Source organism: Cyprinus carpio, chromosome B1 (genome assembly GCF_018340385.1).
Source record: "Cyprinus carpio isolate SPL01 chromosome B1, ASM1834038v1, whole genome shotgun sequence".
In the NCBI taxonomy this organism is placed as follows: domain Eukaryota; kingdom Metazoa; phylum Chordata; class Actinopteri; order Cypriniformes; family Cyprinidae; genus Cyprinus; species Cyprinus carpio.
In genome coordinates, this window is record NC_056597.1 from 7,567,755 (window position 1) to 7,580,051 (window position 12,297).

Genomic DNA, 12,297 nt, shown 5'->3' on the forward strand with positions numbered 1-12,297 from the left:
TTTTTACTAGTGGGTGTAGGACACTAAAGTTCATTTATGTAAGTGAGGATATAGCAAAATAAAGTAAACTGTGACATATTATACCTGAAAATCCTTCATACAGTGGACTACCAGTAAAACTGATAAATATCTTGGTCTAAAAAATTATTCAGACACTTTGACCTGACCATGTTTTGCTTAAGTGTTTTTTTTTCTTTAATTGCTAATGCGACCTTTTTAAATTAAATACTGAACAAAATTAAGCATTGCTTAGTAATTGGTTAAATTGGTATTATCTAATTGTGAACTTAAATTTAACAGCTGACAGGTATTCAGCCTAATTCATTACATACCTTTCTATCAAACTTATCTGACATTATCAAAATGAATTTGTTCTGAACTCGGAGTTCTTGTAATATATATATATATATATATTGTTTTACCATTTTCTAAACTATAGCAGATAAACTGTGACAATGTGAGAAATGTTGAAGGTGTCTGAATAAATTTTGGTTTGGCTATGTATACCACCAGTTTAAGAGCTTTATTGAGATGAGTTGAAAAACTGCATTTCTCCCAATCCTTTGAAACAAGAACGGCGAGTTAAAAGTTGTCCTGAGTTTTTACTTAAAAGTTCATTGCAGATAAGAAGAGGACTAAGTAATCATAAATGGTTTTATGAAAGCAATTAAATTTGGCTTTACATTCAAATCTATTAAGCAAAATATGAACTGAAGTATCCCAGAACTTGAAGCTGTTGATCTTTTGTTTTAGTGTGATTATGATTGTCCAGGAGTTTTCGCGTGCTGTCTCTGTCAATGAAGTTCTGTGTAGTCACACAGTAAAGCAAAAGTAAAATGAAAAGCAAAATGTCTTATAAACCAGTAACACACATGCTTTTTGATATGGAAGGGTTATTATTAGGTGGGTGAGAATCATGTTAAAATAAACAAGATTTTAAATCAACTCAGTGCTTGTGTTTCTGTTTGCATGCAGCAAATTAAGAAAGACACTATTCATTGTGCCTGATTCTGATATTTTTAAAGATCAACTTTTTTTTTTTTTTTTTTTTAATTGTGTTACATCTACAGTATAACATTTTATAGCCTACTTCTTTTTGCAGTTGACACCCATTCGTAAGCAGTCTTAATTTATACTCTTTATTAGACATAAACAATTTAAACTGTGCATGTTTTTATTTGTACTGTGTATCTCTTTCAGATACAGAGAGGTTGTACAATGTTGCATACCAGGAAGTCTGTGACAGGTTCAATAAGCAGTATACCTGGGAGGTGAAGTCGTCTGTGATGGGCAAGAAAGCTCTGGAGGCTGGAGGCTTTATAAATCCTTGAGCAAAATAAGCAAGCTGACATTCAATACAATTACTCCAGGGAGGCGTAATCTTTCATTTCTAATACATACACATTTCATTTACGTCTTTTAGTTTAAGAGATTTAAAGCACTGTTTTTGAAGAGTGCACATGTGCGTACATGTTCTAGTATGTAAGAAAGAGCTGATGATTAAATCTGGAAATAAAGCAGAATAACTGAGGGAAAGAAAAGAGAATTACCCCCTCAGATTCCATGTCTGTAATTTATAGCAAAACATCTGCCATTAATTCAGTATTAAATGGATTAATTAAAAGTAGTGGTCGACCGATATTGGTTTTTTGAAAGCCGAAGCCGATATCTTGGAAAGCAGGATGGCCGATATGAACCGATATAATGTTACTTATTTTAATCAATATTCAAGAAATTTGAAATCATTTGAAAATGGTTTTTAAAAATAAACGTGTAAAATAAATAATTAGATGACAAAGTATTTTTTTTTTTTTATTTTTTTTACAAATAAGTACATATTTAATAAAAATGTAAACACTGTAACCAACAGTATTCTGGGAAATTTGTGGGCATTGGGAATAATCGTTTTTTTTTTTTTTTAAATAAAGCCAAGGTAACACTCATTTTACATACAACACATAGTGAAAATGACATGAATATGACAGTGGGCAAATGGATAAAGCACAGCATAGTTTGAAATCACAAGTTTAAAGTTTGTCGATCATGCATCTTCAGTAAGGTTAAACTCTCCTCCTGTCCTAATTCAATTCGCACAGACCGACCTTTACACAGAGAACACGCGATCATGCAGGATACAAATGCACACTTTACAATGCATGCCGGATCTGTTTCCTACGTTGTTGTGATTTGATCTGAACGGAAACAGTGTATCTGCTTGACGCAGCTGACACAGAACAGCATACGTCCAGCAGATATTCTCCAAAATGGCACCAGGGTGATACGGAGGAGAGAAATTGTTGAATAAATTCATTTTCACACAAAAAGTATTCTCGTAGCATCGTATAATTGCGGGTGAACCACTGATGTCACATGCATTATTTTACAGATCTTCTTGCTGGGAACATTTTAGTTGTATTGTTGTCTTATGCAGGGTCACACAGCTCCAGATTCCATCAAAAATATCTTAATTTGTGCTCCGAAGATGAACGAAGGTCTTAAGGGTTTAAAACGACATGAGGGTGAGTAATTAAGTAATTAATTAATTGGGTGAACAAACCTTTAATGTGTAATTGTTTTATTGCGTATGTATTGATCATTGAGACAATCATGCATGCTAATTCTGAATGTGTCTTTAGATGGACATTTATTCCTTGCTTTCTTTTTTATGAGAAAAGAGTTCAAAAGGTTTGCTTCCACAAACTACCCACTCTGTTGTTTGTTGCTGGACTCATGAACACTTGGGACGTTTTACATGAACACAAAGAGCAGGTGGATTATATATATATATATATATATATAATTAGTTCATCCAATAACCAGCTTTGTGTGGCCACTTAACCAATCAAATTAGAAGACCAGGGCTAACTGATGCATAATGTAATATATTTAAATTTAATTAGTAAAGAAGTCAAATGTTATGGCCTACCCCAAGCTGTTTAAATATGTGTGTGTGTGTGCTGTTGTTGTTGTTTTTTTTTTTTCTTTCTTGTTTTAAACAAAGGCAAACTGACTCCCTGTGTTTAAAAATCCAGTGCTTCCAAATCAGTGGATAATGCTCCTTCCTTCATCTTTTAATTTTTTCTGTAAGTCAGCAACTAATTGCATATAAGACTTTAAACCCGACTGTGAGATGAGAGAATTAGCAAGCCATTGCACCCCCCATTTCCCCCCACAAACCAACACATAAAGTGCTGTGAATCTATGAACACTACAAAACTGAATGTTTGAGTTATCTATGTCTTGCATGCATCTTCGTTGGCAGTATTAAAATGCAAATGATAGTGCCAATAATTCATTCGGAAGTCTGTATGGTGAGATGAACTGTTTAAAGCTGCTTGTCTGTTCTGTAAGTGGCAAGCTGCTAATTTTCTTATTTAATTGCCTTACATGACGCTTGCTAACAAAGTCTAGCAGGCAATAATCAATCACAAATAGGGATTAACTAAATGCATGTTTCATTTTACACTGCAATAAAACCCTTTCCTAAAAAAGGTTAAAAAAAGAAGAGAAAAGAGTGGCAGGAAGAAGAAACAGGACTATGAATTGACTTGTTTCTTTTGTCCTTGAGGGACTGATATTTGCTCCTTTAGGATTTTGTTCTATTCTTGGATCAACTTCCTCTAGCACGATAATACAGCAATAAGGGAGAGAATGAGGACCTGAGCTCAAAATGGAAAACACAGAGGGCGTACTTGAGGACTATTTATATCTTAGACATCTGTCTGTTTATGATATATATACTGCACAATTATTCAGTATGATTCAGAATATGTTGTTCTCTGTGACATTTCTATTTCAAGTAATAAAGCATAAAAACAACATTTTGACAAAATGGGCAATTATTCAGCAATTTAAACTGCTTTAGCTTGAGTCTTTCAGGCTTTTCTGAAAATTTGGTCTCAAATCGCTTCCCCACCCTAATCCAGACTATCTTCACAAAATATTAAGCATCAACAATAATTGTTATAAAAACATTTTTGAAAATGTAAAGTGCATTTTGAATTTTAAATCTTATTTAAAAAAAAAAAAAAAACTGGTTGGTTTGGTTCAAGGCACTTTATTTATCTAAAGAACTCTAAAGAAAGAGAGAAAACAATTTTACTTGTGTAGATGAATGGGAAAATACTTGCCCCTGCTTGACTCTTATATCACTTGCCATGGTTTTCCAGCTATTGTTCACAATCAGGAATTTTCTATTAGCCCCCTATTTGAGATGGACCACCTACTGACGTGGGTGAAAGAAAATTATGTTTAGAGTATGCACCAGCTTAACATACTATTGTTACTGGTATAATGATTCATTGGATTTCTTAATGCATTGACTAAACCTGCACATGCACTTTGTCAGGATCAAAAACATAAATTTTCCAATATGGCTAAATAATCAATTTCAAATACAAAAATCTGAATAGATTGCTTCACAGTTTCATCTCATGTTAATCTTGAGTACCTATAGAGTAGAATTGCATCTCCAAAGAGTCTTTAGTTTTATGATATTTATAAAAGAAAGATGCAGCTTTATAATTCTCTCCAAAAACAGCCAAGCCTCTGGAGGTGTGCTGTGGGCGGAGCTAAAGGGTCATGAGCACTTGTGCTGATTGCCAACAAAACACAGAATCTTGATGCAGTTTTACATACCGCCTGTGTTTTCGAATCATGACCACAATCTTTTATTGCTGGGACCACTCCATCTTTCAGTATCAAACGATGTGCAAATCCAGCATCGAACTGGGCCTTGTTTATAAAACATTCATCACAGAAATGACGGGAACAAACAAACACACTTGCAAAACTCTGTTGCTGCCCAGAAAATACAAACAGGAAGAAATGCCGATACAAAGAATTCAACATTTCATGGCTTCATGAAAATAACATACATTGAAGTATGTACATGGAAATAACATACATACACTTTAAAATAACATACATTATTTAAACATACAGTAACTGGGTTACTTGTGGGAACTACTGGTACAGTATGTCATTGAGCTTCAATTAAGCCAGATGGATACAGTGCATGACTGGACTGCAAGAGCAATTTGTGGAGAGAAATTTGTAAGGCAACACTCTGTGAATTCAAATTACCTTTGCAACATGATTGTGGTAGGCTGGATTCTGCTGCTGAATTTATCTACATCACTTCCTTTGCACACAGTTAGCCTGATGACTCAAAAGGATATGCGAGTGAACAGTGTTGAGTAATCACTGGGGAGAGTGAGACAAATTTTATGGATTTGAGAAGAAACAGCTTTTCAGATTTCGGGCACACGAACCAAATTCAGATGTCTAAACTGGATACAACAGTTCCATCGAAATGGATTGAGTGTTAAAAAGTTAAGGGTTCCAATTGACCTATCGGTACACAGATGGCGTCTAGTATCAGTTGCATGGGGAGCGGAATTCGGACATCTGTGGGTTTCAGCACCATAGAGAAACATTGGAAGATCTGAAGCTCGTATCGTTTTGATGGTGTTTATGCTACGAAAATGAAAAACAATGTGCCTGGGGTACTTGTAACACTGATTCCATGTATCCTGAGAGGATGGGCAATATCATTTATTTTATTACATTTCCTAAACCCAAACAAAACAGAGCAAAATGTCCCTAAGAATTCAACCCCAATCCCAATGAAGACACAAATGTTCATTTTCTGGCTGGCATGCTCTCATTAAGTTACAATTTTCAACTGCTCAAGCAGAAAGTTAATGTCATCTTGCATTTCAGCAAGGTATCTCAGGATAAAACCAGCTAATGTTAAAGTTAGTGAGACAATGCTATTACAAACCTAAACAGTGAACTGTTTTCACATCATGCACAGTGTAAGTCAAAAACACATTGAGGAGCAAAGAGGAAACTGAAAAAAACTTTTATAATTTTTTAAAGAAATCCAAACAGTAAATACCATTTTGTGGATCTTTAATTGGTCATGACAGGTCACTGTATCAACTTTTCATTCAGTATTTAAAGGACGAAATAGACACAAATGAACACATTTTATTTCAACCACGAAAAAACATCAATACACAACATTTTTCAAATTTAAGTTCACCAAAGTGAATCTACTCTCCTGTCTGATTTGTTTGTCAGGCAGGATGGCGGATTCAGCGTTTTGATTGGTCAGACCGTATGTCAATCAAGCTTTTAGCAAATGGTCAATTGAGAAGAAGAGTTTCTTGTATCACTTAGCAAAGCTTATGTTGAAGAATATGAAGTACACAATGTAATACATTGCAATATGTACATGATACATACAGTAGGACACTGAGAAAGTGATGATACAAAAGATGAAAATTCTGTCATGATTTTCTCACCCTTGGGTTGTTTCAAACCTGTTTGCCAGACTCTCTTTTGTGGAAGAAAAAGAAGAGTATTTTAGAAGGAAAAAAAAATGTCCATACCATGGAAGTCAATGGCATCCAAGGTAGTTTTGGACTCAAATACCTTTGATTGTGACATTTCAGACATTTTTTTTTTTTTTTTTTTTTTTTTTTTGTTCTGCAGTGAAGAAAAAATCATACAGTTTTGGAACTTCATAGAGGTGAGTAAATTATGGCATATTTTAATTTATTGGTGAATGGTTTAATGATGAAAGGCTATTGATGGTGCTGGAATTTCATTTCTTCTGTTTTAGAGTTTCAAGAGCCATCAAAAGCTAAAGAAGTAATAGATCATTTTCATGTGAGGGTATATTTGCAAAACACAAGTTACCTGAGAACTTGTAAGTGACACCAATGATCGATCATGAAAACTATGAACAGCCATTATCTGGCTTGTTAACCTAATTCAAAATTCAGTAACATGCTACAGCTATAATCAAATGTGTAAAAAAGAAGTAAAGTTTTGGATTTGTGATTATAGCATAATTTTCTGGAACATTGTGGCATCTAATTCATTAGACAGCAGTTTTCTCTAGCACTGCATATTACAGGATGGTGCAGCAACAGTGCTCAACCGTTTTTTTCATGTGAGATGGCACAAACACATAAAAAAACAAAAAACAAACCTGGATTAGTTTTTCCGCAGCATCATTGAACATGCTCCAGTGTCACAGTCCACTGGCAGGGTCACCAGAGACTAAACACTGAAATACAGATCTAATGCTCCACTGACTTACAGTGCAATTGACTAGTAGAGATCCCATGAGACAGAACTCAAATCTGGAGAGTAGATGTCCACCAGCATAGCCTCATAAGACTTTTCAGTGAAACTCTTTAAAGAGTAAAGTATTTTTTCATTATCCATAAATAGTGTCTTTATAATCATTCATAGCTCTCCCATGAATTCTTTGTATTAGACTCTTCCTACAAATTTTCTCGTCAAAATTTTGTTTTCTGAATCAAATCTATGAAGTGTAAATCATTTGTTTATCAATTTATTTGCACTAAACCCAAAGATTCACACCCCTACCATTCAAATATCTTTTCACTTGTTTCTGGTTAGTGAGCCGTACTTTTAGTAGCACAGTTTCTCAGTTAGATAGAGATCAGTTTATATGAGCCATTGTAGGACCATTTTGGGGTCTGGTTTGCTTCAAAAATTTGTTTTGCTGAAAGATGAGACTTACAAGCTTAAAGGGTTAGTTCACCCAAATATTAAAATTATGTCATTAATGACTCACCCTCATGTCGTTCCAAACCCATAAGACCTCCGTTCATCTTCGGAACACAGTTTAAGATATTTTAGATTTAGTCAGAGAGCTTTCTATCCCGCCATTGAAAATGTATGTACGGTATACTGTCCACGTCCAGAAAGGTAATAAAAACATCATCAAAGTAGTCCATGTGACATCAGAGGGTCTGTTAGAATTTGTTGAAGCATCGAAAATACATTTTGGTCCAAAAATAACAAAAATTATGACTTTATTCAGGATTGTCTTCTCTTCCGGGTCTGTTGTGAACGCGACTGCTGTGACTGTTGACGTACCACGCTGATGACGTGTTTTCTGGTGCGCCCAATAACAAAGAAAACACGTCAGCAGTGTCGTACGTCAGTGGCGTCACTGCAGTGCTGTGGACGCGCTCACAACAGACCCGGAAGAGAAGAAAATGCTGAATAAAGTCGTAATGTTTGTTATTTTTGGAGCAAAATGTATTTTCGATGCTTCAACAAATTCTAACAGACCCTCTGATGTCACATGGACTACTTGGATGATGTTTTTATTACCTTTCTGGATGTGGACAGTATACCGTACATACATTTTCAATGGAGGGACTGAAAGCTCTCGGACTAAATCTAAAATATTTTAAACTGTGTTCCGAAGATGAACGGAGGTCTTACGGGTTTGGAACGACATGAGGGTGAGTCATTAATGACATAATTTTAATATTTGGGTGAACTAACCCTTTAAGTTCTTTTACAGACAGGTTTTGGTGCATTATTTTCCCGTATTTAATCTCAGTCAGTTTTTTATTTTTTTATTTTTTTTATGTTGTGGGTAGTGTCAAATGTCTGTCAAATGTCTGTCACATTCTTCAAATTTTGGATAACAATGTCCATTTTGGTCATGAAGAATTTGATGTAGCTTTCTGTTCTTGATAAGCAATGAACCAACAGGCTTCACTGGAATGTCCAACTGCATAATATTTTGTATCATTTTCTACAGTTGTGGTCAACATTTTACATACACTTTTCAGTATCTGCCAAATGTTTATTATTTTACTAAAACAGGAGGGATTATGTGAAACGTGTTATACTTTATTTAGTACTGACCTGAATTAGATATTTCACATAAAAAACGTTTACATATACATATACTTTGTGTTGTAGCCACAAAGTTTAGAACAGTTAGTACCAGGTCTTGTATTTGATTGACTGAGCAATGTTCCATATATTTGACCCTGGACCACCAAACCAGTCTTAAAGGGATAGTATACCCAAAAATGTTTATCTGCTTACCATCAGGGCATCCAAGATGTAGGTGACTTTGCTTCTTCAGTAGAACACAAACAAAGATTTTTAACTCAAACCATTGCAGTCTGTCAGTCATATAATGTAAGTGGATGGGAATCACGGCTTTGAGAGTCAAATAAACATACACAAACAAAACCAAATTAAACCCTGCAGCTCGTGACGATACATGTATGTGTAAAGACATGAAACGATCAGTCTGTGCAAGAAACTGAACAGTATTTATGTCGTTTTTTACCTCTGATTTTCACTGCAGTGTCCGAACTGTCCTGAGCACGTTCTCAACAGCCAGCGCCTGACACGTCTTCTTCATCTTCTTCTTGCTTTACGGTGGATCACAGACTTATAAGTGCATTACCGCCACCTGTCTCTCTAAATGGACCATTAACACTTCTAATTGAGATTGTAGATAGAGTGTCAGTGGTCCATTTGAGAGATAGGTGGTGGTAATGCACTTACCTGTATAAGCCTGCAATCTGCCGTAAAAGTTGGCAGAGCTAAAAAACGATATAAATACTGTTCAGTTTCTTGCACAGACCAAACGTTTTGTCTTTACACATCAGTATATGTAAATAAGTAAATAAGCTTTCCATTGGTGTATGGTTTGTTAGGGCAATATTTGGCCAAGATGAAGCTATTTGAATATCTGGAATCTGAGGGTGCAAAAAACTCAAAATATTGAGAAAATTGCCTTTCGAGAAAATCGAGAAAGTTGCCCAAGTGAAGTCCTTAGCAATGCTTATTACTAATCAAAACTGAAATTTGGATATTAGTATGGTAGGAAATTTACAAAATATGTTCATGGAACATATGATTTTTGGCATTAAAGAAAAATTTATAATTTTGACCCATACAATGTATTTTTGGCTATTGCTACAAATATACAAGTGCTACTTATGACTGGTTTTGTGATCCAGGGTCACATATTTCATAGATAACATATGAAAGTGGTGCTGAGAGGCAATCGACAGAGTGATCAAGGGAATAACAAATGCTGCTGTGTCATGTTCCTACTTTAATGTGAAGTGTGTGCTCCAATGTTTGACTTGTCTGTGTGCATAAAAAAATAGAAAGAGCAGGTGAAACAACAGTGGAAGAATAGGGGGATTGTGAATGAGGAAGGATCCAGAAAAGGACAAAGAAAGAGGAAAGGAGAGTGGCCGTTCAGCACTTTGCATGTTTGCAGCATCACTGCCTCTTTGTATGCAGCATGAATTTCTTATCCTTTTCAAAATGGTTGAAGAAAAAAAAAAATCTAATATAATGCAGAAGAGTCTTCTGTTTCTCTCTGTCTCTGCTTTTCTCTTTTTCCATATCCCCACGAACACCCAAAAATGAAAATTGTCATCATTTATTCACCCTCATGTAATTCCAAAGCCAAATCATTTTCTTTCTTCAGTAGACCACAGAGGAGAAATTTTGATAGATGTTTATACTGCTTTTTTACATTTAAAGAGAAAAAATGGCCAGGGGCTGTAAAGCTCAAAAAAAAAAAAAAAAGTCCATATTACCTGTGTGCTACACTATAAGAAAGGTAAAATAATGCCAAATAAATAATTATCTTTATTGTATTTTTATGTGTATTTTGAATTGAATTGAGTTAAATGGTGCTAGTAATTTTCTACAGACCATTATCCATTACCCTTTTGCTGCAGTTTTTTTTTCCCTCCTTACAGAGATATTGCACATCTTTGAAGCCATATGAAAGCTTTGAGCGAGGATTAGACTGTTATTCACTGAAAATCTTCCTATAACACCACAGGTCTCATATCTTACTTGTCCAATTTTGCATCAGTGACAGCAAACCTGGCGTGACACTCCTTTACGTGTCTAGTTTGAAAGTGTGTATGTAGCCAGTGTTCCTAGAAAAAGGCAATGCTTACTTGTGGCAGAAAATCGTTTGCCTTTTTTTTTTTTCTTGCCGTACATTAGTTTTTTTTCTTTTTTTTTTAAATGAATCATATGAATTTTAAAAGTGTCAGTATCAAATAAAATAAAATCATTTAGAAAATAGATATACTTAAAATAGAATCAATATATGAACATCACTCTAGTAAAAAAAGTAATCTATGTAAAATACACTTATTTCATACTAAGTATAGTTCAAATCTATTAATATATTGTATTTAGTGACATATCGCTGGAGTCTTATTGATATAAAAAAATATTATTAAACTTTATATGGAATACTAATTGTGCACAATGCACATTTCTTAATATTAAGACTAAAATGTGTTTTAATGTTACTATTAACGAGGATTGTATGATTATTGAATAATATATCTTTAAATGCAAGATGTTTAAAGTTTTCCTGAAGTATATTTGCAATATTTACACTTTAGCACAATCAAATATACTTCAGGATATCTTTAGTTGGACTTCAGCACTACTTCTGCACAATTAAAGTGCATTAAGTACAAAATTAGTAGTTCCAATTTAGCAGACTTTAAGTATATCAGTTTAGTACACCGAAAGTACAATTTCAGGGCATTTTTATTAAGTATATACATATATTTCAAATACATCTTAGTATATGTATTCTTCACTAGGGTATATTTAAATCATGGGGAAATTCAGTGAATTGTAAATTGAATTCAGTTTGCTCTCAACCCAAAGATTTACACCCTTATAATAAGTTTTTTGCCCATTCTTTTTGGACAATTTTCAGGTTGTTCATGTTAGTTAGAATTATGGTGACTAAAAGGATTATATTAGAACTGTTTTAGAAATAAAGTCTTGTCATTCCAAAGTCCTTTTTGAAACTGATATTTGGCATTATTGATGTATGAATGAAGTTTGATGTTTGATTGAAACATTGATGATTGAATGACGTTTATCCTAATTTAGAGATTATCAGTAAATAGCAAGTTTAAATAAAATACTTTGAAGTATAATGCATGAGCATTATAGAGTGCATTTATGGTCATTTTTGGGACTTGGCAGCTCCTGTTTACCATTCCTTTTGACTATATGGAAAAGAGCAGCGTTATAACATTATGCCAAGATCATACAGATTTAGAGTGAAATGAGGGTGAGTAAATCATGACAGGATATTCATTTTGTCTCATTCATTTAACTATTTTAATATGCATTTAAAGACAATTGATTAATTCCCTGCCATGTATTTTCACACTAGATGAAATGTCCTTGGGGCTAAGCGAAAAAGGTTCAAGAAGAAATGCCAGAGTGGCACCTCTTTGTTAAGGCAATTGCTGATGCTAATGTAGCTGTCGTTTCAGGAGGTCAGCGGTTCAGAAGTTGCTCTTGAATTATGGTTCAACCTTTAAAACCTGTGAAAAGACATTGAAATTCAAAGAACTGGCATCATTACTTTGTGCTATTATCTCACATAGAAGCTTGCAAAGGTGAAAACCCTCTGAAATATTCTGC

The 12,297-nt window shown here is 34.3% G+C and overlaps 1 protein-coding gene across 1 annotated transcript in view; it reads left to right on the forward strand.

Annotated features, from left to right (window-relative positions):
* Positions 1 to 836: 836 nt before the first annotated feature.
* Positions 837 to 12,297, forward strand: part of LOC122136042 (pseudouridine-5'-phosphatase-like) — a 32,833-nt gene continuing 21,372 nt past the window's right edge. The window contains exons 1-2 of the mRNA XM_042717572.1: positions 837 to 903; positions 1,201 to 1,307. Of these exons, the coding sequence (XP_042573506.1) occupies positions 837 to 903; positions 1,201 to 1,307 (174 nt within the window). The remainder of the gene's footprint in view (positions 904 to 1,200; positions 1,308 to 12,297) is intronic.